The 25,549-nt window shown below is 48.1% G+C and overlaps 3 protein-coding genes across 10 annotated transcripts in view; 2 read left to right on the top strand and 1 right to left on the bottom strand.

Moving 5' to 3' along the window:
- The window catches only part of MYO19 (myosin XIX), a 25,113-nt gene extending 16,012 nt beyond the window's left edge, over positions 1-9,101 (bottom strand). For 4 of the 5 annotated variants that reach the window (XM_040082861.2, XM_040082864.2, XM_040082865.2 and 1 more), the window contains exons 1-2: positions 1,736-1,792; positions 697-776 (exon numbers count right to left, since the gene is read on the bottom strand). In XM_040082861.2, coding sequence (XP_039938795.1) covers positions 697-708 — 12 coding nt within the window. In that variant the 5' untranslated portion in view covers positions 709-776; positions 1,736-1,792. Of the gene's footprint in view, positions 1-696; positions 777-1,735; positions 1,793-8,974 lie in introns of those variants that run through there. The other variant, XM_040082862.2, reaches the window with a different exon arrangement.
- On the top strand, positions 1,921-4,097 carry PIGW (phosphatidylinositol glycan anchor biosynthesis class W). The gene is made up of 2 exons (XM_040082871.2): positions 1,921-2,044; positions 2,558-4,097. Exon 2 carries the CDS (start codon positions 2,572-2,574, stop codon positions 4,090-4,092), a length of 1,521 nt encoding a protein of 506 aa, XP_039938805.1. The 5' UTR covers positions 1,921-2,044; positions 2,558-2,571; the 3' UTR covers positions 4,093-4,097.
- Positions 8,233-25,432, top strand: GGNBP2 (gametogenetin binding protein 2). Of its 4 annotated transcripts, none has more exons than XM_040082869.1 (14): positions 8,233-8,323; positions 8,997-9,124; positions 12,949-13,029; positions 14,649-14,902; positions 15,514-15,612; positions 18,141-18,254; positions 19,734-19,937; positions 20,938-21,112; positions 21,991-22,185; positions 22,747-22,897; positions 23,110-23,235; positions 23,318-23,469; positions 23,833-24,081; positions 24,754-25,432. In XM_040082869.1, the coding sequence occupies exons 2-14, from the start codon at positions 9,032-9,034 to the stop codon at positions 24,955-24,957; spliced, it is 2,097 nt and encodes a 698-aa protein (XP_039938803.1). In that variant the 5' UTR covers positions 8,233-8,323; positions 8,997-9,031; the 3' UTR covers positions 24,958-25,432. The 4 variants fall into 4 exon arrangements, with proteins under 4 accessions (XP_039938803.1, XP_039938801.1, XP_039938802.1 ...); XM_040082867.1 differs by having other exon boundaries at positions 19,734-19,943; XM_040082868.2 differs by lacking the exon at positions 8,233-8,323 and adding an exon at positions 8,387-8,475 and having other exon boundaries at positions 19,734-19,943.
- The last annotated feature ends 117 nt before the right edge of the window (positions 25,433-25,549 follow it).

Genomic DNA, 25,549 nt, shown 5'->3' with positions numbered 1-25,549 from the left:
AAATAGCTACAATAGTGTACTCATTTAGGAGCATTTTTATCTTTTGCAGACAGCATAAGTAGTTCATTTCCAATAATACAGAATTTTACACAGTAAGGGGAAAAAAAAAAAAAGCTTAGCAATGCAGTAAAGCACTGCCATCCAAGTGATTTCTGTTATTCTCCTCTGAATGAGCACTAAGCAGCTTGCTGCTGTCAGAGAACAGACACCACAATTAGGAAACACCCCATGGACCTGAGGAGCTCCTGCCAATTCCCCTTTCTCCCTGTGTGCTCCTGTGTTACACCAGGCAAATTAAACCCACTGTGGGACTGCAAGGCCTGAGGAAGGGCTTGGTTCTGCTGCCTTGCTCAGCATCACTTCAGTTGAGATGACGATTGCTCAGACAAAAGTAAAAGAATATTTGAAAATAAATCCCAACTCTCGTGTCCATTCATTTTCCTGAACAAACACCCTCAGGATGTGCTTGCTGCCTGCATTAACACCTGCCCCTGATAGAGCCCAGGGCACAACAAAAATCACCCCTGGTGTCTCTACCGCAGCTCCAACCCACAGAAAATAGGTCCAGTCAATTCATGAAGCAGGGGTGAATATTCATTAGTAGTTACCTAATCTTGACTGCATGGAAATAAGCCAAGAATTCTCTCCTGGCAGTAAAATTTAATTAGCACACACAGTTCCTGCTTTTCTTTTTACCTGCTTTGGCATCTTGTCCAGGCCTGTGGATGGGAACACTGGAGAGGGCCTTCACTTTAGGGTACTTCATTCAAATCACACTAAAATAGAGAAAACAAAAAGGCATTTAGATAAAAATAACTCTGGGCATGTCATTCTCATGAGGATTCATTCCACAAGCAAATTCCAAAGAATTCAGACAGAATTACTGATTGCAGTGTGGCCCAAGTAACACTGGAGCTCGAAATCCTACCCAGAGCGATGGTGATGTTCTGCTGCCCCTGCAAACAAAGCTTTTTTGGAGGGAATAATTTATCTTCCCCTTCCATCAGGAATAAAACACTTTGGTTCTCTTTAATAAAGCAAGTTTTCTTGGCGAGAAACTTCAGCAACTTGTTAAATTCCTCCTGTTTGGAGAAACAGGACAGATCTGAGGGTCTGACGGTGCCAGGGAAGCCAGAGCTTTGGGAAGGGGAGTGACTCAGAGAAGTTTGTGCTGTCCCCTTCCTGTTTCCTCCGAAAATCCCTGGGAGCCAACCCAAGGTGAGTCAGGCCCTTTGAATTTCTGTGATAAACCCTGAGGTTCCACAGCCAGGAACAATTCCGTCCTCCCTGCAGCTGAAGCTGCCATTCCTTCCATTCCTTTTCTATTCTAATTCTATTATATTCTATTCTAATTTTGTTCCATTATACTCTATTCTAATTCCTTTTTATTTCTATTCTAACTCTACTCTATTCCGTTCCTCCTCTTCCATTGTTATTCCTATCCCATCCCCAGTTTCGTTCTCAACCCGGCATGAAAACAGCGCTCGGAGTCAGTTGGGAGCCCCGGGCGCGCTCCCATCCCCAGACCCCGCTCCGATCCATCCCGTTCTCCCGGCAGAGAGAGCCTTTAGTGCGGGTGCCCTGGATCCCGGGGGACACGAGGGACACACGAGGGACACACGGAGGACACGGGGGACAGACGCGGGCCGTGGCCGGGTCTCCAAGGTGGCCGCGGCGGTGCCCCTCAGGGCCGCGCTGGCGGGGCTGAGGCGGGCAGGGCGGGCTGGGCACTTACCGCGGGCGGCGGCGGGGCCGGAGCGGGGCCGGGGCCGGGGCCGGGAGCGGAGCGGGGCCGGCCGGGGAGGCGGAACCGGGGCGGGGCTCGGGCGCTGCGGAAACGGCGAAAGTGCGGGCGGGGAACGCGGCCCGGCTTTACCGGGCCCGGCTTCCCCCCGGCTCGGCTTTACCGGGCCCGGCTTCACCTCAGCCCCGCTTCACGGCGCCCGGCTTCACCCCGGGCCCGCTTCGCCCCGGGCCGGGCCGGGGCCGTGAGGGCGGGAGAGGCGGCCCCGGCCCCTCAGCGCCATCCGTCCCCCCGCTCCCGGTAAGCTCTCGTTCCGCCCCGGGGCTGAGCAGAACCCGTGATTAATTCAACGCTTTTTCCGTCCCGCGGGGTTCTCCCCGGCGGGGCTGCCGTAAAAAAGGCACTTGGGGGCTGCAGCCGGTGGTTGCACTGACCGGGCAGCACAAAGTTCATTAGGGACACGTTTTTACCTATCTGTGCCATTTACAAGGCACAGGATATGGCAGAGTATGTTCTACAGAGCAGTAAGGTTATTCACCATGTGAATATTCGGTGGGGTGTTTTAGTGTTTAGAGATCTCCCTCAAAAATATAGGAAGCATCTTGTTGGGATGCAGCGGGATGTAAAATGCGGGAGCTTCCTCAAGCCTCTGCCTGTCCTTGGCTTCCCAGGTCAGCTCCAGTGCTGCTCTGTGTTCTTTAAATTGAAAAGTAACTCGGTAACTTCTGAAATCAATGTTGTTTTAATGAACTGATTTCATGTTTAAGGAGTTCTGAGACAAAGCTCCCTCAAGTTCACATTTTGTGTTTTCAGAGGCAGGAAGAAGAATGTCCCAAAAACAGCTGAAAGAAGCCTTTATCAGCAACCTAAACGGAACGAGTTTGCTGGAAATTTCCGCAGGCTTGTCCCTGCCTCCGCTGTGCCTGCTCTGCAGAGGGCTCCTCCTGATCCTGTACTACCTGCACCATGGAAAACCTCTAAGCTCAAGGAAGTACAGCCTGCTGCTGGACTTCCTGGTGCTGGTGTCTCCTCTCCTGTTCTCCTGCACCGTCTTGTCTCCAATCATCTTCTTCATACCAGTTATCCTCGCTGCCTTCTGTGCCGGAATATTTTCCAAAATATACAGCCGGAGAAGACGGGAGGCCAGAGCACCCTTTGGGCAAATCGTAGGAGAATTCCAGAAGGCGTGCTTGGATCCCGAGCGCATTCCAGCGATAACCGTGTTCCGTGTTTATGTCAACGTGCTGACGTCCATCAGCATTTTGGCTGTGGATTTCCCGCAGTACCCCCGGCGATACGCCAAGGCCGAGACCTACGGCACCGGAGCCATGGATTTGGGGGTGGGAGCCTTTGTCTTTGGAAACGCTCTCGTTTGCCCTGAGGTTCGACGGCGGTCCCCCACGGCGCAGCCCAGGTTCTCCGGTCTGGCCAGGCAGGTGTTTTCCGTGTGGCCGCTGATTTCCCTCGGTGTCGGGCGGCTGCTGAGCGTTAAATCCATCGAGTACCACGAGCACACCTCGGAGTACGGGGTGCACTGGAACTTTTTCTTTACCCTGGCGCTGGTGAGACTGGCAGCCTCTCTGCTTTTAGCCGTATTCCCCAAACATAAGGCTTGGCTGGTGGCTCTGGCTCTGGCTGTGCTCTACCAGCTCCTCCTCAGCACCACCTCTCTGAAGACGTTCATCCTGCACGGGAGCGACGGCAGAGGCTCGCGGCTCGGCTTCCTCGATGCCAACAGGGAAGGGCTGCTCTCCCTCTTTGGCTACCTGGCCATCTACCTGGCGAGCGTGCAGGTGGGGCTGTGGCTGCTGCAGCGCAGGAGCTCGGTCAGGGGCTGGCTGGGAGCCCTCAGGGAGCTGGCTCTGGCCGTTCTGGCGCTCTGGGTGTTGCTGCAGCTGTGCCAGGCGTGCACCGAGCCCGTGTCCCGCCGCATGGCCAACCTGCCCTTCTGCACATGGGTGCTGGCGCACTGCCTGCTGCTGCTGGGCTTTTTTGTGCTCGCCGACCTCGCCCTGGTGTTCGCAAAGCTGCTGGTGAAGGGGTCCAGCGTGCCCTGCTGCTGGGAGGTCGTGCAGCCCCCCGATTCCAGGGGAAAGCGCGGAATGGAGGCCGTGCCGGTGGGGAGGCAGGACGAGCTGTCGCAGCTGTGCCTGATTAGTGCTATTAACAAAAATCAATTACTGTTTTTCTTGCTAGCGAATGTCATGACTGGTGCTGTGAACATCCTGATAGACACAATCCACAGCAAGGCTGCCTTTACACTGTGCGTACTGCACCTGTACATGCTCTTGAACTGTTTTATCATGTATATATTGCACGCCAGAAATATAGTATTAAAGTTTTGGTGATTCCACTTTGGCTGAGTGGACTAGCTGGACTTTGTTTGCCGTAGTTGAACGATGGTATTTAATGGAAAAATTAGTATTTTTCCTGCAGGTGTTGCAACAATGTGTAATTTAGCAGAGCTTTTTATTATTTAGTGTTGATTACTTTTTAATGGTTCGTTTTACCAAATCATACAGTCGATGATCTTACCCCTTGGGAGTTGTTGCACGTTATCATGAAAACTTAGGTTTGGAGATTGCTGAATATTCCTGCTGCTCCTGAGAGTAAATTGTATTTACAGTTAGTGAGCTGTGCTCATACCCAAGGAATTAGATAACAAGGCAGAGTAGAAACCAGATGAAAAGTAAGAAGATGAGTGATTGTATGGAGAGAGAGAGGCCTAGCAGTGTCAAGATTTACCTAGTTAAGGCCCTTGCATAAATAATAGATAAGAATAATTCTCTATATAAAATGTATTGAATAAGTGGATACTTGAAAATGTTTTGGCCCCAGTCCTGCAGAGAATTATGCATATGCTTGACTTTGATGGTAGTAATTGTGGAATGTTAATCATATACTGAAACCTAAATTAGCCTTTGAATTAAAGCTAAATTTTACTTCCATCCCCGCTGATGAATATAAATGAAGACCTGAGATAAAGTGTGATGCTCTGAAGGATAAACTCAACTGCAGATGAATTCATAAAGCAGTTGTTGGAGGTTGTGGTGCAGATAATAAGAGCAACACTTCATAAGAAAATACAAAGATACCAAACGAATTCGGCTCCAGCCTGCAGACCAGCACACTGAATACTGTATTTTGCCTGCTGAGATGTCTCCAAGGGGGACATTTGGTATTAATTTTTATTAGCAAACAAACAGGGTGCGGATGGAAAGAAGGGCAGTGCCATAGGTGAGGGTTCTGGCAGTGGCTTGAGAAGGGAACTGCTCAGTTTCTCAGTCTTCCTTGCAAGGCCAGAGCAGAACATCCTCTTTGTTCCCTTTCCTGACTGTGACAGTTCTTCCTGACCTCATAAAGTCGTTGGGAAGAGAAATACACTTAAGGATTGTGAGGAATTCAATAATGGGATATAAATACTTTAGGAGTAGAATAGCAGTGGTAGTTGATGATAGATGTCCACTGTCAGTGGAGTTACAGCAGTACACATGGGCCATATTTCATATTTCTTGTCTATCACAAGTGGTGAATCATAAAACCTTTGGAGAATAAGCCTCCAAATCAGATTCCTTAAGGCAGACATGCTGTGGAATTTATGAGGTTCTCCAAGCCCCTGGCCAGCAGAAAGGTGAAGTCTGAGGATTACAGGCTGTAGCCACGCTGAGTTCACTCTTGTTTGCTTCCAACTTAAAGCCATGTAATCTTGAGAATTAAAGCAAACCAGCCTGTATTATCCTGGGGACAAGAACTGGCAACAACCTCTTAGAAACAGTTGTCAGCTTATAGCAGAGTTTTCTGGTAACTGGTGGACGTGTTTATTTTAAAACACTTCCTAGACTTGCCTAGGGAGGAAAAGTCTCCCTCGTGAACCGACAGGCACCACTCATTTATGCAGAATTACTCATGGATATTTATTTTTGAAATATTTAAAGCCCAAGACCTGCAGCCAGTTCTGCCTGTGAGCACAAGCCTGTCGGTGTGATTCAGAACGAATTGGGTGTGACAGGCAGAGCTGTGCCCGGACAAGCACGGGGCATCCAGGTGCCAGCTGCAGCGGGTGAAGCAGGGAGGACGTGGGAGGTCTGCTGGGCGAGCTCCACACGGGCTGGTGCTGCCAGTTCCAGGGCTGCAGCTGTGGTTGCCACAAGAGCAGCAATCCCAGAGGATCTTGTGCACCAGAGTGAGAACGGCCCTCTCACCAACGCCAGCTTCTCACCCTGAGACTTCTCCTGCTTCTAAAGCCCTGAGGAGTAAGTCAGAGGTTCTAACCAAGGTGGGTTTGGTCTCTTCTCCCAGGCAGCAGGCGACAAGAAGAGAGGACGTGGCCTCAAGCTGCACTGGGGGAGGTCCAGGCTGGGCATCAGGAGGAATTTCTCCATGGAAAGTGTGGTCAGGCACTGGAAAGGTGTCCAAGGAATGACGGGATGTGGCGCTCAGTGCTCCGGGCTGGTTCGCAAGGGGTGGATCAGTCACAGGTTGGGCTCGAAGATCTCAGAGGTCTTTTCCAGCCGAAATGGTTCTGGGATTCTACCAGCTGTTCACCAGTGAATTAATGAGAGACACTTAATTCTCAGTGCTTGTTGTCGATAACAAATGCAGCGAGCTCTGCCCTGAAGCAACTGCTGCAGTTATGAATGCTGAGTGTTGAGCCTGTGAACACAAGATAATTGCCCAGGCCTCTGAAAGAACTCAGAGATGCAAGCGAGCATCCTTTGATCACAGGACCAGCAAACAGCTCTGCTGGGGTTTGAAAAGATGTGAGAAGCGAACACCAGGACACTGCTGCTCTCCACACACCTCCACAGCTGCTGGCTGGGTGTCTGGAAGGAGCAGGAACTCTGCATTTCACTTCACTCTGCGCTGTGTTTAGACACAGGACCCTTTGTACAGATTAAAGGTATATTTTTTTAAAATCAGAAACTTTAATTTAGTCATTACATAATGAGTAAAAGTTTGAGATATTTCAGCTGGAAAGACTAATAGTTCAATGGTTCATGCGTCACCTACTTCAACAATAGAAAGCAAAGGAAAATTGTTTTGCCTTTGCTGCCATAATTGCACCAAATGACCTTTCTGTAGGGCTGCAGGGCGGAAAAATGCTGGGATATGGTGGGAGATTAGAGCTGATTACATTTATCCTTAACCTTTTATCAAACATCACTAATTTCTTAACACATCTCGTTATTTTTGAGGATCAACTCTAGCATGCCTCCTCTCCCAGCTGCAGTGGTGTCTCTTTTGAAGTCAGATGTTACCCTGAAGACTCCAGGCAGTATCCTATTTCAAAGGGACGCTGTCCCAGAGAACAGGTATTTCTTCCAGGCAAAGAGGGCCATGCAAATGAAGGCTGGCTGCCTTTCCACCTCCTTGGAGATAACAAACACGCCGTGTGTTCCAGCCACTTATAAAAAACCAGTTTAAAATCCCTGGATAAAAATGGTATGAAATGAAATGGTGCTTTTCCTATCAATGTGCACTCCAAGAATACAAAACCTGTGACAATGCTTTTGTTGGTGTGAACCAACCACATTCTGGGAGCGGGGAGTGATACAGCAAAGCACATCCCTGCAAAGATCTGAGCTGATCGTGGTTCAGAGTGCTCTGGTGTGAGAAACTATCCCCCGTCACAACCCCCAGCTGTTCTGCTGCAGAAAACCACGAAAACACCGACTGCAAACCGTGCAGCACCCTGACTCCACGTGTACCCACTGCAGCTGCTGCACGAGGAGCTCGAGTAAATTAACTCCCCCACTAAACATCGTTTTTATGCAGACACAAGGAAAAAAGAAATAAAGAATCCTCCTCTTTAATTACCCCCCCCCCCTCCGCACTTTCTTGTGAGGGCTTTAGTGCCTATATCCATACACAACAAGAACGAACAGGTCAAATAATTCAAGAAAGACTTTTTTTGTTTTGGTTTTTTTTGTTTTTTTTTTTTGGCGGGGGCGGGGGGGTGCTGCTTAATTTAGGCAGCCACAGGATTTCGAGCTGGCTGCACTGGGGTGCTACAGGCGCCAAGCAGCAGCGCTGTTAAATCCTGCCCTTGCCTGGCTTGGCACCAGGGCTGAGCCGCGTTTGATGCCGGGGCAGCGTCCGAGGAGGAGAACTTAGCGAGCCCCAAGGACATCGGCTCCAACGCCTATCCCCGCACAGGACATCGGCCCAAAAAAACCGCCTCAGAGCGTTGAGTTCAGCGCGTTTTTGATCAGTCCGTGCTCCCGGCGGGGCCGTTCGCACCCGCGGTAACGCCCGGCCCGGTCCCGCTCGTTATAACCCCCGACGCCGCGGGGCCCGCACCCGCCCCCGGCCCAACCGCCGGCCCCGGGGGCCGTTCCGTTCCTGCCGGCGCCGGGGCCGTTCCCCACGCCCTCGGGGAACGCAGCCCCGCGTCGCTCCCGCCCGGCCGCAGCGGCCTCGAGGCCAGGCCGATGCCCGGGGCGGGCCCGGGCGGTGCCCGCGGCTCTCGCGAGAGCGGGGCGGGGCGGCCCCGGGGCGGGCAGGGAGGAGGCGGCTCCGGGACCTGCGGTGCCGCCCGCCTGTCACAGCGCCCGGGCCGCCCAGCGCCGCCAGCAGCCGGTAAGGGCCCGCCGGCCGCGGGGCAGCGCTACCGTGGGGGGGGAGCGAGGGGAGGGGCGGCAGCTCGGTGTTTCCCCCCCCCCCGCCTCTCCGCCGCCGTCGTAGCCCCGCGTGGGGAGCCGGGCGAGGCCGCGCAGCGACGGGAGGAAGGGGTGGGTCTGCCGGGGCGGCCGGGCTGCAGCCCGCGGGGAGGCGGCGGGGCGGGAGCCGGGGCCGCTCCGCGGGGCGCCCGGGGCAGCGCTGGGCAGGCGGCGGCTCCCCCCTGCGCGGGCCGCGGGCGGCGGAGGAGCCGCAGAGCCGCGCCGGGCTGGGCGGGTCCCGGCCGCCGCGCTGGGCCGGTGGCGGGCGGGCGGGCGGCGGCTCCATCTCCCCGTGGCGGCTCCATTTTCCCCCGCGGGCTCCATCTCCCCTCCCGGAGCTCCATCTCCATCCCCGCCCGGGGCTCCGTCTCCCCCTCTCTCCCCGGGGCTCTCCGCTCCCCGGCTCGCCGCCCCGTGCGCTGCCGCATTCCCGGCCCGTTGCCGGCCCGCGCGGGTCCCTCCCGGCGGGGTGGGTGGGCCGGGCTCGGCGTGGTGAATCAGGCGATGGGGAGCGCAGGCTGGGTGCCGGCTGCTGGTGAAAGTGTGGCGGGGAAGCGCGGCGGGTGTTTACCTCCGGCCGGGGCCGCCCGCAGGCTGGAGCGGGGAGGAAGCGGCAGCAGCAGCAGCGATGGCGCGGCTGGTGGCGGTGTGCCGGGACGGCGAGGAGGAGTTCCCCTTCGAGAAAAGGCAGATCCCCCTCTACATCGATGACACCCTGACGGTGAGTCCCCGCGGGCCCGTCCCGCTGTGCCCGCGCCTCCCGCGTGTTGCAATTCCCAGGCCGGGCCTTTTCCTCCTCGCCGGGGCCTGGCTGGCTCCTCCTCGGGCTCCTGCGGCGTTAATCTTTGGGACTTTGCAACACTTGGGGTTAATAGAGCTGAATGTGGCAACTTTTTTTTTTTTTTTTATTTTTATCTGATGGCCGGCTCTGAAAGCGGGCGAACCGCATAATGAGGGAGTTATCTCTTGTGCCGGGGCCTGTGCACAACTTGTGCCGGAGCCACAAGCGTGGCTCGGTGCTCAAGGGTGGAGCAAAGCCATTTTTCTGCTGGGAAGGAAGGGAGCCATGTTAACGTTAAACCCCGGCTTAAAACCGGCTCGAACCCGGCCGATTGTTCTGCTCTTCAACGGGCGAGAAGAGGCTGAAGGCGTTTTGGGAGGCTTTGGCGTGGGGTCGGGGTTATCGAGCCTGCAGAAACGTAACAGAGCTGAGAGTTCCCGTTTCAGGGTGTTGCTGTGGATTGGAAAACGCGGTGGTTTGGCCGTTTCCAGAAGGTTCAGTGGAAAAAATCAGCTAAATGCAGCTTGGAGGTTCTCAGGTCCTTCTCCTCGTGAGTTTAGAGGAAGGTTCAAAAATTGCATTGTTGGAGAACGTGGAGCAAATGGAAAAAAAAAAAAAATTCCCTTAACTAGCCAGCTGCTCTTTTAATTTTTAAAGCATGAAAATGCGTTGAAAATAATATTGCCCTTAGTGTAATTTGGCATTTTAATGATCCACATTTGATTTCTCTTGACAGTGGGACAGTAACTGTTGTTACTTTAAGTGATGTAAAATGGGGGTGATTTAAATTCTTAAATCTAATGCTTAGGATGGATGAATCCCCGAGTTTTAGCAGCTAAGGAAGGTGTCCCTGCACATGGCAGGGGGATGGAACTGGGTGGTCTTCAAGGTCCCTTCCAACCCAAACCATTCTCCACCTTCCAGAACAAAACTGTTGAATGTCTTCAGACAGTCCCCATCTGATTTTGCTGCATTTGAAGGAAGTCCTTTTGCTGTATTTTAGTTTTGATCCATTCGAATGGTGGCATATTATTAATTTACTAAATATGGTCACTATTTTTGGCTTCTCCCTGGTTAACTGTGTTCAGGTGTTAGGTAAAGTTTCCCCTAAAGTTGTCCAAAGCAGTATCTGCCTCTCCTAGAGGGGCTGATGACCTGGAAAAACCCAGCACTGTGCAGGAATAGTGCAAGTTTGAGGTTTTTTTGGTGTCTTGGCCACACCTTGAAAGTTATTGTGCTCATTCATTTTCCGTGTGGTTTTAAGCTCTTGGATTTCTCTCTCTTTTTTTTTTTTTTTTTTTTTTATTTTTTTTTTTTTTTTTTTTTTTTTTTCCCTCCCTGGACTCCCTGTAAAAATCACCCATTAATTTGTGTCGTGTAGACTTGCCATGCTTTTGGTGTTTTTTGTTGTGTGTAATAGGTTGAGAGTGAAAATTCAGCTCTGCCAGATGGATGACTTCAGCAGGCCTAAAATTCCATTTGTGGTTTAGTCCCAGAATTTAACACCAGGCCCAAACTTTGTGTAATTGCACTGTGTTGTTGTTCCCCTTATGCTTTTTACACCACAATCCTCATGATTGAGAGGGTCCTCCAGCTGTAAATCAGTTTTATATCCATCTGGAGGAAAGGCATTTATGCGAGTGCAAGTCATCCTCACCATGAAGAAATCTTACCTTGTGTTCATTTTATTTTATTTTTTTGTTGTTGTTCTGTTACTGTTGTTACGGTGTTTGGATTTCTAGGTGGTTTCTGGAGGCTTTTATTAAAAAAAAAAAACCTGCAGAAGCAAGTGAATGAACTCTGAGCTTCCTTGTCTGTCATCTATAATTTATTTTTTAAATACTTAATGAGAGCTATTACAAGACATGCAGCTGTCTTTGAAACAGAATTTTACATCTGCAGCACTACCTTTAAAAAATAATGGTGGTTATCAATAGTAACTTGCTTCTGTTGTCTCTTTGAAAACTCAGGTTTAAAAAAATAATAGGACCAAGGTGCCTGTTAGCTGAAAGAGTTAATCTGTGCCTTAAATCTGGAATCGGTGAATTAGCGATTGCAAATGAGTGAAGGCCATGTGCTCCTCAGCTGGGACGGTGCTTTGTGCTCAGGTGCAGGGAGGTGCTGCTGCCCTGAGTGGATTCTTCGCCACCACACTTCCCTGTTCCTTCTGGCTCAGCCAGAAATTAAAGGAGGTTTCAATATTGAGCCCTTTTCATTTCTTAAGCAGCTTTTATGGTTTCTAGAAGGCATTCCATTTGATGTGGTATTACAGGATTTTTTTTTTTCTTCCCCTTCCAGTTCAGGGTGTGATGGTGGTTGATGTTTAACCACTTAATAAAATCTCATCAGACACATGAATTAATTTTGTCTTTGATTCTTTGGCCGTGTTGTACAGAATACCTCAGGGTGTTGTCCGATAGTGGGAGATGAAGGTGGGGGGGGAGAAATAAGCAGATTTATCTCTTGTCTGTGTTATTAGCAGATAGAGCTTTTACTTTTGCTTGTAGCTCCTGGCCCACAGAAACGCCACATTAGCGATGTAGGAAGGATGAAATGTGCGGCAGAAGCCGGTGTGGATGGATCAGGGGCGAGGGAAGCTGGAAGAGGAGCTGAGGGTCGGGGTTGGCAGTGGCTGTGGCACTGCTCTGCACAGAGATAAGGCCGCTGTGCCCGTGCTCAGACTGGGGCACATGGGACAGCAAAGTAATGCCTTGTTCTCAGAGATGGTGTTTATTTTGGAGTGCTGCTCAGCACCTGGGAGAGGGAGTGCTGAGTCCTCTGGGGCAGTGGTGGCAGTTAGGAGGCAGCAGGGAATTCTGCCTTCACTAGACACTGGGGGAAGGTGGAAGGAGGAAAAGGGATGGATCGGTTTTATTTGGTGTTGGTTCGTCTTGGGGTTATCAACCAAAGTTGTTATTTTGTCTCTCAGGTTTTAAAGTGAACTTCGAGTGTTCATATTGACAAATTCCCTATTTCTCAGTTTGGATAGAGAAGAGAACTAAGCCAGGCTTTACCCGTTTTTCTAGCTGCTTGCATTTTATTCCATGGTTGCGCAGTTGGATTTTTTTGGCTGAAAGTTACTTTCCCGATTTCTGCCTCCTCCCAAGAAATTGCCCTCTTTGTTTCTCAGTAATTTGATAAGAAATGTTATTAATTACTTACAAGTAATCACATTGTTCTGTAGGCTTACACATTTTGCTTTGAGCCTCTTGAGAGTTGCAGCTGCAATCACACAAAGCAAACTATGCCTTGGAGTACCTTGTTGGGTTAATATGGTTTGAAATTAGCCTTTGGAGGAGCCGACTCTGTCATTAAACTGTTGTGACTGTTTCCTCAGAGCTTTTTAAATTGAGTTAAGCTGTTGGGTCCATTTGGATTCCGGTGTGTTGAAGTGTTTTTTTGTGGTTTTTTTTTTTTTTAACTGAAGCAGGGTCTTAAGTCGTGTAGATGATAATATAAATACCGATGGTCCATTTAGCAACTCTTGCTTTCTAACAGCTATTTAAGGGTTGCCATTTATAAACTGCTTCTAAAACATTATATTAATGAAGCATTCATTACTTTGCTGAAACATTCACTATCTGAAACAGTTGCTTTTATCCTTTCCCAAGCTCCAGCAATTATGTGAAAAGAAAGAGCATTTAACATAATTTCACTCTTATTTCCCCCAAGAAAGTAAAACAACTAATGCTCTGTTCAGCTTTGTTTGTTTGTTTGTTTTGTCTGAAAGCTCCTCTTTAAATTGTTTTTCCTCTCTTGTATAGATGGTGATGGAATTTCCTGATAATGTGCTGAACCTCGATGGACATCAGAATAACAGTACACAATTGAAACAGTTCATCCAGGTAAATAATGTTTCCTGAGAAGAGAGATTTTTTTGCTTTCCTCGGGTTTGTGGTTTTTAGCTTCTCCAGGAGGTTGTGACTCCTGGAATGCCTCAGACACGTCAGCACCTGAGAGCAATCACACTTTGGTACCAAAGTGCACTGGGTTCAGTTGTGCTGTGGATTCCACAGCATTTATTGCACCTTGTCTTGTCAGGAGGCAATTGCTGCATTTCTGAGAGCTCTGAACTTAAAATGGGAACTACAGCCTCTAACTACATCTTGATTTTCATTTCTCTGAGCAGTTTTGAGCCTCCTTTTCAAGTGGAAGCGTGGATTGCTTGAGGTTGGGTTCTTGTGATTAGTGCCCATACCAGGGTAGAATTTGTGTTACACAGATAAGTAGTGAGAATTGGTTTTGTGGTACCCCGGAAACTGATGTGCCAAATTCTGGCAGATAACTGTAGTTGTGTAACACCTGTAGCAGCTGCAGAATGGTGCCACTGGATGTCCAGAGGGGCAGAGTTTGCTGCTCTGCAGTTGCATGGCCTCACTCAGGGTTGACAGCAGCAGTGCAGACGCGTGCTGCATGCCAAGTGTGCCTGGGTTGTGAAAATAGCTCGTTCCTGCTTTGCTGCGACTCCTGCAATTAATTACAGGAAGGAGGGTTATTGCAGAGTGATAGTGCTTGGCAGATGGTTTAATGGGCCTTCCTCTAAGAGCACAAACCTTAAATGTTACCTGATGGTGCCTCTGCTCTCCATATTGCTTAGAAGGAGCTGAGAACGCCTGGATGTGAGTTCTGCTCTATTGTGTGGTCTTTTCTTCCTTTCCCCAGGAGTTGTGGCACAACGACCTTTGTGCATGAGGAATGTTTGGGTGGTGTGATGTGACAATAATACAGAAGATACTCTGGTGGCATGACATTCCCTGTGCAGATACCACTCAAGTGTGGGATTGTGTCTTGGGGTGTGAGGAAGGGACTCTGCTGTGCACAGCTCTGCTGGTGGCACTCCAGTGCTGCTGAAAGCCAAGGCAGTAGTTCAGCGCTGGGAAGGACAAGAAGGGAGTGTCCTTTTTGTGAGGACGTGTGCCTGGATGTGTTTGACAGGGGCCAGGAGACACATCTACAGTTGTTTACTGATGTAAGCAATATTGGAAGGTGTTCTCATTAATCCGCTCCTAATAGCAGCCATTGGATGTTCACTGCTGAAGTCAAAGGCTTCGCCCTGAGTAGTAATGTGTGCTTTCTTTAATTCCAGCTAGTAGGACTGTGATGGGAAATGGCATTTAGCCTTCCAGGAAAAATACTGCTAAATTGTCATGGTCTGAGCAGAACGAGTTGGTCGTAAATGAGATTTCCATACATGCCAAGGAGCGTTCGTGAATTTCCTTTCCGTGTGCCAAAGATAAAGCGAGTGTGAGCAGAAGATGAAAACTTGCAGTTGGTGTGTGTGTGTGAGACCTTTCCCTCCACCATCTGTGCTGAGGTGGAGAACGAGCATTTCCCAACTGGGACGGTTATTCTGGAGCAGCATTTGCGGCGAAAGGAGGCAACAAAGAGGAGAAACAAACCGGAGAGCGAGTGCCGAATGATTTGATTTTTTGTGGTTTTTTTTGTTTTGTTTTTACTTCTGCAGAGACACAGCATGCTGAAGCAGCAGGACCTGAACATTGCCATGATGGTGACGTCGCGGGAGGTGCTGAGCGCGCTGTCGCAGCTGGTGCCGTGCGTGGGCTGCCGGCGCAGCGTGGAGCGCCTCTTCTCCCAGCTGGTGGAGTCGGGGAACCCTGCCCTGGAGCCCCTCACCGTGGGGCCCAAGGGGGTGCTCTCGGTCACCCGCAGCTGCATGACCGATGCCAAGAAGCTCTACACGCTCTTCTACGTGCACGGGTCAGTGTCTGCCGGCTGCTCGCGCTCCGAGCGGCGCCTTCGTGGCCGTGCCGGGCTGTCACAGCACGTTCTCCTCTTCAGCATCCCATAATTGCAGCTCGTTGTTGCCTAAACTAGGGGGAAAAAAGCAAACCTAAAAAAGGAAACCTGATCTTTGATGCCGCCAGTTGCAGCTGGAAGATGCCGATGTTTAATGTTCGGTCGTTAATCTGATCCAGGCGCTGAGGGGTTTTCATGGGTTCTGGAAGAGGGGTGTTTGCCGTAAAAAAAAAATAAAATAAGTGTTAATTTTTTCCACCAAAGTTTGCTGCTCTTGGGTAGAAAGGTAGCGCTGAGAAAGTGAAACCGTCTGTGCTTGGTGAGCACAATAAATACCCCAGTGCCATTAGTTCCTCAGCTGTCAGCAGAGCAAACAGTGAGTGCTCAGCACAGTGTGCCTTGGCCTTCCAGTTGGCTTCAGCTCGTTCTTCTTGCTCCAGTTAGCAGGAAAAGTGGGGAAGGTTAGTGCAGAGTTGAGGAGATTAAAACGGGGAGTGTGAGGTGTAGTGTAACCTGATCCAGTGGTTTTCAGAAGACAAAGTTCCTAACTTTTTTTTTTTCTCCCCCCATAGGTCCAAACTGAATGACATGATTGATGCAATTCCCAAAAGTAAGAAGAACAAGAGGTGTCAGCTACACTCCCTGGACACACACAAACCAAAACCTTTGGGGTAAGTCTGTGTTTAACATGCACAATTGAAATATTTTAAGGAAGCAAAGTATTGAGACTAATTTATTTTTAAGCACTGTGATGAATTTTTATGCTCTGATCCGTTTTCCAGAGTAGCAGTTGCATTGTAGCAGACCTAAATAGTTGTTGTGGAGAGGAGGAGAAGCACCAGGAGTTTTGGGCATGCTCAGGGCATGGATGGCTTCTGCACTGTGATATGAACAATGCTCTAGAAAGACAAACTGGTTTTTGTGCTCTAGACCAAAATGGTTGCTCAGCAGATTTTCTCACATTGAGGTCAAAGGGTACACGCTAAATAAATATACATCATTCTGCTTGGGATTATTAAATATGCCTTGCACAACTGTTAACCAAGGGCTTTGTTGTGGTTGGATGCAGGGTTTAAACTGGAACTCCATAAAATGCATTTTCTCAAAAGTGACAGCGTGTTTTGAATACACCACTGAACAATATGCATATATGCCTCTGTCTTGAAGTTGAAATGATTTATTCCAGCTGGTTAAGCAGAAAAAAACACTCCCTATAAATCTATTGTGGATTTTGGGGAGGTTTCTTGTTTGTGGGGTGGCTCCTTTTGTAGGTTTTTTTTTTTTTTTTTCGAATGATGACAAATAAATTAGTCTCTTGGGCTTAATTGAGTGTTTGAACCTTTTTTACCCAGCTGTGCTCTGCTGCTGGTTAAGCCTCCAACCTGTGAAAGCTTGCTCGTGGTTTCCAGTTACAGGACATGTATTTCTCTATGCAGATTGGAGTCTCTCTGGGTTTAGTTAAATCCCCTGGGATACCAGGCATGTGGAATTTGACACTTGATTTTTGCTTGTGCTGCTTGAGGATACTGGGAACTAATGATTATCTTCTATTGTGGCTACGGGCCTTTCACAAAATTGGTTTAAAGCTTATGTTACACAAGGTCCTGAGAGTATAGGGGTGTGTATATATTTTTTTTCTTTTTTAAATAAAGAAAATTCATAGCATCATGAAAGTGGGTTTTGGGTTTTTTTTTATATTTAGCAAGTTTAATCTTTTCTGTGTGAGAACAGATGCTGTGGAACCTGCAGTTAGCACTTTAGCAAGGTAGAGCAATTCTGAAGCTGAATGAATAGAGAGGAAAATGGTGCTTTTATTTCCTCAATTCATGCTGGAATAAATCCCCCTAGTATTTAGGATGCTGGCAGGTTAATAGGGAATATGAGGAAGAAGGATATTTTATACTCTGCAGGTAAAACTTTGGGGTTCTCAGAGAGCGTGGCCTGTGGACGAGCAGGACTTGCACTCCTTTGCTGAGCTGAAACCCCTCTGCTCTGTACAGAAGTGAACAGGGTGTATCAGTGTTGATATAAATTGGCCAGGGTGTATCAGTACTGATAAAAATTCAGATTAATCTGCCTGCAGTGGACACGAGCAGGCTCTGGCTGGGCTGTGGAGGCACCCAGTTGTCACAGAACAAACCGAATTTACCAACACAGAGCTCGTGCTCCACATCCTTAGGAGAAACTCCTTCAGATGAGTTGCATCTGTTGGGCATTTCCTGCACACAAAAAAGGCTTTGAGCTGGGGCCGTGTGTTTAATTAGAGGAGTTATGTAAGCAGCTAATGCCACTCGAGGGTTACTTGATGTCCTCAGTCTGTGCCTGGCTTTTGGCTCCTCAGCTCCGTTTGGGGCTCAGGAGCATTTGAAACTCTGCTAAATGCAAGCCCTATGACCTGCCAAACTGGGAAATGGCACATGGAACTCCTCTCATTAGGAAAGAGGGCTGCTGCTTCCCATTTTCCAGCTCTGTTGTTATCCATAAGACAAAAATGAGCTTTCTGATCAAGTGACAACTGCAGACAAACCTGTAAAAAATCATGACTTGTTAAAGTCCATTTCTTGCTCACTTTTAGCATGTCCAAAAGTGAGTTGTAAAGTTATTTTGATATTCAAACAAATTTTTGAAATTTGAGGTAGGATGTTTTCATGGTGAAAGTTGTTGGGGTGTTTTTGGTTTGCTTTTTTCTTTTGTTATTTTACCAAATTGTCTTCAGCTGACAAGGATTAAAACTTGCAGCAATATTCTGAAAATCATGACTGGTTTGCATTAGAAAGTCATGATGAGTCTGGGTTATAAACATGGACAGCAGAATTTGCACCTCAGTTCTGACCCAAACCTTGATAGATATTAAGGCTTAACCCATAAAGAATTCAAATCAAATTAAGGAACAGAGCAGCATTTTCCATAGGATTTGTTTAGGAAAAAATAACTAGCTGACAATATATATGTTATAGGTCTGAGAAATGTTTGGTAATACTATGTGACAATGAAAGGAGCAGTAGCAGACTCAGTTCAAAGAAACTAAGAGCAGTTAAGAAAAGTAGAGAAGACAGGAAGAAGAAAGAGAGCAAGTGTAGCATCATTTTCTGCTATGGACCTTCCCAGGGAGCAGTCAGGTAAAGAATGAGCCTCTGCTGGGCTTCTCTGCTGACCCCCGCCAGGAAAATGAAGAGTTCTGTGTCTGGTTTCCGTGCAGGGGTTGCTGGATGGATGTGTGGGAGCTCATGTCCCAGGAGTGCAGGGATGAGGTGGTTCTGATCGACTCGAGCTGTCTCCTAGAAACGTTAGAAACCTACCTACGGAAACACAGGTACGTGAGAGGAGCACGCCACACCTTCCTCTGGAGAAATGAGTGTTTTAATGAGGTCAGCATGTAGAGGATTTGGGGTTTTTTTTCTTGTGAAACTGAAGATCTCAGCTTGCTGCTGATGGGGGTGCTTTGCCAGGCTACCCCGGGATTGGTTGATGAGGCAAGGATGGTGAAATAATCTTTGTGCTTAATGAAAGGGAAAATGTGGAGACTCTGATGTCATAGCTGCTTGTCTTAATTTTTTGGGCTAGGCTTAAATGCTGATTTACAGTTTAATGTTCAAAAACTGTGTGTTCTCATTCACTCTTTTCACTGCTCTTGGGCTGTGCCTGTTTTTAGGTTTTCAGGGAGTATATGCCACTTCAAAATCCTGTGACCTGCACTAGTGCAAGCAGATTTTAGGGTTGGTGTTGCCTTTAAAGCACTGTTTTAAACCACTTGTTTATGCCTGGTGCTGTTAAATCTCTCTGGCAGGGCAGAAATAAACCATTAAATTATAGTTGCATGTGCACAGGAGCTGCCGTGCTGATTGAAAAGTTTTCATTTCCAGCAGTCTCAAGGTTCTGATACGAACCGTGGGGGCACAGATGGGCGCGGGGGTGGTGGTGCTGTGGAAATAACACTTTGGAAACAAAATAACTTTAATCTCCTGTGACATTAAACACTGCCTTGGCTGCCTTCCTGGTGCTAACCTTCAATAATACTGCTGTTTTCTCTCCTTCCACCGCAGAAGGCAGACAGGTATCGCAGCTCTAACAGCAAAATATGTTTGAGTTAGAGCTGTCAAATGGCTGGAGACACTAGGAAAGGGAAAAACATCATCCAGAGCTGGCATGGGGAGCCGGCTTTCTGAGCTGAAATGTGAGCAGCTGGTCTGACTTGCATTCTTAGAGTCATCCGGCAAGAGATCTTGTAGCCTCTTGAAGGTTACTCCTCTTATGACACAGAATGAGCTTAATTTGCTTGTATTTTAATTATAAGTATACTCCTGTCATGCAGGAGCTGTCACAGGTTTAAAACGAGTACGTTGTGTTATAAATAACCCTTGTTTGGCCATCAGCACGGCAGTCTGATAATTCAAAATATGTTTGTAGTGGCAGCAAGGATCGCTCTTGTACAGCAGGCACCAGAGGAAGCTTTGCCTCATTTCTTATCGCTCACTTGAGTACGCTTTAAAAGAATTGCTAGAAGGTGATGTGGCAGGTGTTACTTGAGAGAGGGATTTTGCCCTGTTTGCTCACTGTTGAGATTTCTGATCGGTGAGTCGAATTCCCTGTGGGAGTTCCTTCAAATCAAGGATTCGCTTTGGGGGATGGAAGTGTGATATGCAGGTTAGTAACGTAGAGCAGGCGTGTTAATTCATGGTCAGTTTAGGTGGCTAATAACCAAGCCATGACAATAATTACACTTTTGGGAGCACCCCCACGCTGCGGCGCCCCAGCTCAGCCGCGTCTCCACTCTGCGCTCTCCCCCCCGCAGGTTTTGCACCGACTGCAAGAACAAAGTCCTGCGTGCCTACAACATCCTGATCGGGGAGCTGGACTGCAGCAAGGAGAAGGGCTACTGCGCTGCCCTGTACGAGGGGCTGCGCTGCTGCCCCCACGAGCGCCACATCCACGTGTGCTGCGAGACCGACTTCATCGCGCACCTCTTGGGCCGGGCCGAGCCCGAGTTCGCAGGAGGGTATGAGTATGTAATTGGCTAGAGTGGGCTATCTAGCGCTTTGCTTCTTTTATTTGACTCTTCAATGTCTTTGCTCGAAGTGGCTTTTTGTATTTTTATTTTATTTTAAGGGTTTTTTTGCCTCTTTGCCGTGCGATGAACTCGCGGTTGTGAGTAGCGGTGTAGGGCTCGGAGCAGGAGCGCTCGGGAGGAGGAAGGAAGGAGTTACCAAATGTCTTCCAGCTTGTTGTTTGCTCCCTAGAGCTGCCTGCTTGTCCACTGAGGTGTTCAAATATGCGAAATAGAAAGAGAGCCTCGGTTGAGTTTTGCCAAATGCCAAGCTTTCGAGTTAGTTTTGTTGCCATTTGTGTATTTCTGAACCTTTTTTTAAGCATCTTAAAATAAAAAAACCTACCAGTGAAAAGGACAGTTCTGAGCTCAGCGTTGGAGAATCACAGAATGGGTTGGAAGTGACATTAAAGATCATCTGGTTCCAACCTCAGTGCCTTTGAAGCTCAGTCATACCTGTTTAATGAGAAGGGTAAATCTTTTCATAGTAGTTTTCCCTTAGCAGATTGACCAGATTGCTAGATAATAGATGGGTAATGAACAGATTAATACCGAAATGTTTTCACTCTGCACGGTAAGTAAAGTACAAAATTCCCCTGCGTGTTTATTCAGCTTGAGCGAACTGGTGGTGAAATAATTGCTGTGAACCCCAGCAAATTTCAGGACACAAAAGAATGAATCCCTGGCATTTAAACTCTTGATCCCTCCTAGGAAGAGCAGGGTGTGACACCTGAAGCCAGAGGTGCCGAGGCACAGCGCTGCTTCACAGTGGTGGCTTTGACCCGTTCCTTTCTATTTTGCATCTGCATGCAGCACAGCAGAGCCCTGCCGGGCTGCTCCTGCAAACACAGCTGCAGCTGTACCTGCGAGGAACACGTCAGCCCCGCTTTGATCCCTTGGTCGGCTTCCAGCCGCTCTAACAAAGCTGTGCTTTGCTTCCCCTTTCCCCCAGACGGAGAGAGAGGCACGCCAAGACAATAGACATAGCCCAGGAGGAGGTTCTCACCTGCCTGGGCATCCACCTCTACGAGAGGTTGCACCGGATCTGGCAGAAGCTGCGGGCTGAGGAGCAGACGTGGCAGATGCTCTTTTACCTGGGCGTTGATGCTTTACGCAAGAGCTTTGAGGTAAAAACAGCGAGTTTTGTCCAACTGGTGTCTGAATTGCAGCAGGAACTGGGGCCCCCCTTGTCACTGTCATTTGTTTTCGAACTCTGGGCTGGAAGGAGTGTCCAGGCTCCGTCCCCTCTTCAGTTGTGTGACCGCCGTGCGCAGCACAACTGGAGTGTGTTCCCATGTGGAATAAACTGGAATATAAAAGATTGAGGATTGCTTTTACATTCAAGCTGCCCATTCCAGTACACTGAGCCTTCTGTGTTACTAATTCTGGTTTTCTACCTGATTGCATTTAAAGTAGCTCGGGCTGCAACAGTTTTTGGTTGGTTTATGAGTAAAAATGGAAGATGAGTTACAAAAGCGGTTGCAAACTCTTGTGTTCAGCTTGTTCCGAATGCACTCTGTTCCTGTGGGGTCCTGAGCTTCAGACAGAACTCCTTTAACATATACCAATACTTAATATTAATTACCAATTTATATGACATGGATCTTTTTTGTTATGGTCATCTTCCATTCATAAGATCTGTTGTCTCTAAAAACTTCTAAAACACCAGAGAAAGAGGAGGAAAATCAGTTTGGGAAAAATCATTGAGCTGGTTAGTTCTTGGAGTTTTTTTTTACTCCCACAGGATCTGAGTTATCACAGATCCAACAATGCATTAAAATCTGCAACTCCTCACTGAAAAATGTGAATCTAGGGCATAGGTGCGACCCAGAGCTCCCCCACACATGAGTTTCCAGCAATCTAAACCAAGTGACTGCATGTCATTTTTCTCCTGTAGTCAATAGTTGTGTTACTGGGATTTCATTCTTCTCCTTCTCCTTTTTTATAAATGTAAAAGCTTGAATTGTGGTAACTTCTGTAACTGGATCTCACCTCTTGGGAACAGATGGCTGTGGAAAAAGTGCAGGGCATTAGTCGGTTGGAGCAGCTCTGCGAGGAGTTTTCAGAAGAGGAGAGAGTGAGAGAGCTTAAACAAGAGAAGAAACGCCAAAAGCGGAAGAACAGACGGAAAAATAAATGTGTGTGTGAGATCCCTGCTCCTCTGCAGGCGGCAGAGGAGAAGGAAATCAATCAGGCAAAGGTAAGCATGGCTAGCTGGGGCTTTTTGGGGCTCCGTCCGTCCGTCCATCCATCCATCACTGTTCCATGGTAGAATTCTTGAGGGATTTTATTGTATTTTGGTCCCTGGTGGAATTTAATTTCAGATGAGCAGAGCCTTTGTAGTTACCTGGGACTCTCCAGCTTTTTTTGGTTTGGTGGGGTGGGTTTTTTAATCCTAAATCTGAGGTTCAGGTTAAACCAGATTATTTTTCAACTGTCATTTCTTAAAGATCACTCAGAACCTGAGGACTCAAATGCTACTTTTAGACAATTACCACTGAATTTTTGGAGAGGGGGGAATCTTGAAGTGCAATTATTATTTATTATTCAGGATCTCTTGGCTGACCTTAATGGGCTGTGCCTGTGGGTCAAGGTGAATTGGTTGGGGTTTTGTTTAGTTGTGTTGTACTCGTGAAGAATTCTAAGCAATGCTGTTATCAGTCAGTGTCAGCCGGTTTTTCTCATGGAAAGAGTATCCTTTACAAAAATGCTGGCTGAGCAGCTTTCAGTGCCTGCAAGTGTTTTTTGTTTCTGTTTGAAGGAGAACTCAAACTTCACGGAAAGCAGCTGCAAAGCCTGTGGTAGCACCGAAGAAGCCAACAACTGTGTAGAAGTAATTGTTACTAATGAAAGCACTTCTTGCACTTGTCCTAGTAGTGGTACCCTATTAGGCTCACCTAAAATCAAGAAAGGTATGTTCAATGTTGGTATTTTTCATTTTTAAAAATCATTTGCCATTTATGGGGTGAACTAGAGGAGTCCCTGCCCGTGGCAGGGGGTTGATTTCTAAGGACCCTTCCAACCCAAGCCTGTTGGGGTTCTCTGAATTCTTTCTTGTTAGAGGCATAACTAAAGAAGGTGCAGCAGTTCCTACAGAAGGCAGTAATTGTGGCCTCTGTCTCAGGTTTATCTCCACACTGTACTGGCAGCGACTGTGGCTATTCCTCGAGCATGGAGGGCAGCGAAACGGGGTCCCGGGAGGGCTCGGACGTGGCCTGCACTGAGGGCATCTGCAACCATGATGAAAATGGTAGGTTTGGGATGAAGATAATGATGCTTTCATGTCCCCAGAGCTGCAGCATCTCAAGAGGGAACTTGGCTGTGTTTTGCAGGGGACGATGCCTGCGTCCATCGCTGCGACGACAAGGAGGAGGACGGAGATAGCTGTGTGGAGTGCTGGGCTAATGCAGAGGAGAGTAACACAAAAGGCAAAAACAAAAAGAAGAAAAAGAAAAGTAAAGCTTTGAAGTGTGAGAATGACCACGTAAGGAACATGGCTCTGCCAGATGCTTCTCTAAATGCTTACATTTGAAAGTAGTTAGATAAGGATTTTAATTTCCGATTGAGGCTTAATGCAGAACATGGGACAACGGGGATCTCCTGTTCCCTTGTCATCCCAAGTTTTTGAATCGAGGTCCTTCCTAGGGTAGGTTGTGGGGGAGTCTCTTCTGTGTTCCTAAGCATGTGCACTTTTACTCACTCTCACTGGATGTGCCACTCCACAGCTCTGCAGGCATAAATATCTACACCTCTGAACCGTCCTCTTTTCCCTCTGCTTCCATCTCAAACTCAAACATCCCACGTTAAACGCCGCTGGCAGCTGATTGCAGGCTCTGTTCTGTTTCAGATTCAGAAGCTTGGGAGCTGTCTGGCAGATGCAGGTAGCAGAGAGACCTCAGGAAATCTCACGCACACAGAGTTTCACCGTGACAAGACCAAAGACACACACGCTGAGAGCTGCTGTAGCGCAGACAAAAGCGGCCAGCAGTTGCCTTGGTTTGAGCATATGAAAAATGTGTCACAGTTTGCAGAACCTACAGAAATGTCACTTGTCCCTGATACTGGAAAAGGTGCCAAAAGCTTAGTGGAACTCCTTGTAAGTAACCGCTGCCTTCGAATTTTGGGTTTTAGCGTCCCGCTTTAATCTTTGGGGTTGAGAGCTCAACTCTCAGTGAGGAATTGAGTCCCAGCATTGAGTTCAGTTCCTTGTGCACGTTCCCTGAGAAGTTTATAATTGAATGCTTTGCAGAGGAGGAGAAATTGTCACTGGAATGCAGTGACAGAACTTGTAAGTGCTCATTGTCAAGGATTGCATTATTCCATAACATGACGTGGGCATTATTGCTGCCTTCAGGCCTCAAGTGTTACTTCCCACTGCAGGCTCCTGGGGCAGCTTTCTTCTCTCTCCTTTCCTTTCTTTCTCCTTCCACTTATTTAGATCCTTTGCTCTCTTTCCCTGCTTTTTCCTTTTCTTTCCTTTAGTTTTTCTTTTAATCTTCCCTCATTTTTCTCTCTCAGGCCCCTCCTTTTTCCCCCCTTTTTCTTTCCCAACCTTTTCCCCAAAACCCTCTGATAAAACCCATCCTCTTCCCCTGGGAATGTGCTGAACTGAAGCGGATTTGGATCCGTTTCGTGGCTGACTTGGCTGCTTGTCACCCCAAAGCAGCAGAGCCGTGTGTGAGCGGGGTGTCCGCCCGAGGCAGCTGGGGTGACGGGGAACGCTGGGGACAGACGTGCCGGAGCTCTGAAACCCCCGTTCTCGTTGCAGGATGAGTCAGAGTGCACCTCTGATGAGGAACTGTTCATCTCCCAGGATGAAATCCAGTCGTTCATGGCAAACAACAAGTCTTTCTACAGCAACCGGGAGCAGTACCGGCAGCACCTGAAGGAGAAGTTCAACAAGTACTGTCGCCTCAACGATCACAAGGGGCCGGTCTGCAACAGCTGGCTGGCAACAGCTGGAGCCAACTGAACCCAATCCAACTCTGTCTGTCACTGAAACTCGACATGACTACTGCGCCTTCTCCTTCCAAACTTAATTTAGTGACTTACGGCAAAATTTTATCTTAAATTAATGTGATTTTTTTTTTTTCCTTGGTTTTTTTTTTTTCCTTTTTTTTTTTTTTTTTTTTTTTTCCGGGGGGAGGCTGGTGGAGGTGATTTCCTTAATTTTGTTCTTTCTCCAGGCTTGTATCTTTAGTTGAGTAGCTGTGCAAGCCTCTCTTCTAATTTAAGCCATCTCTTTTCATTCAATGTTTCTCTTCCTGTGAGACTTACAAAAAGCAAACTAGTGGCAAAGTAATGTTGTACCTATAATTCTGTACAGAATGACAAGGAGCTGAATATAAGATTTTACAAAGTAGACATCCATTTGCAAAATGTTTTGGATGTAATATGTTAAAGCGCAATGTGCAAAAATTTAAATAAAGAATATTTATTAATATGCAGAGTAGAGGTGGGTGTCTGCGTTTGTGCTCGGAGTGCTCAATTCCTGATGTGAGGGGTGAGGTGAGGAAAGCTGCTCTGGGAAAGGACAGATCATGGGAAGCCAGGGTCTGTGCTCC

The sequence above is a fragment of the Hirundo rustica genome, chromosome 19 (genome assembly GCF_015227805.2).
Source record: "Hirundo rustica isolate bHirRus1 chromosome 19, bHirRus1.pri.v3, whole genome shotgun sequence".
NCBI lineage: Eukaryota > Metazoa > Chordata > Aves > Passeriformes > Hirundinidae > Hirundo > Hirundo rustica.
This window is presented reverse-complemented; position numbering and strand designations above follow the sequence as displayed.

Excerpts from the sequence above, each read along its gene's own strand:
- PIGW (XM_040082871.2), top strand. The coding sequence starts at position 2,572 with ATGTCCCAAAAACAGCTGAAAGAAGCCTTTATCAGCAACCTAAACGGA.
- GGNBP2 (XM_040082867.1), top strand. The coding sequence starts at position 9,032 with ATGGCGCGGCTGGTGGCGGTGTGCCGGGACGGCGAGGAGGAGTTCCCC. Across the intron at positions 18,255-19,733 it reads ACCTACCTACGGAAACACAG|GTTTTGCACCGACTGCAAGA; the intron begins GTACGTGAGAGG and ends TCCCCCCCGCAG. Across the intron at positions 22,898-23,109 it reads CTCACCTAAAATCAAGAAAG|GTTTATCTCCACACTGTACT; the intron begins GTATGTTCAATG and ends CCTCTGTCTCAG.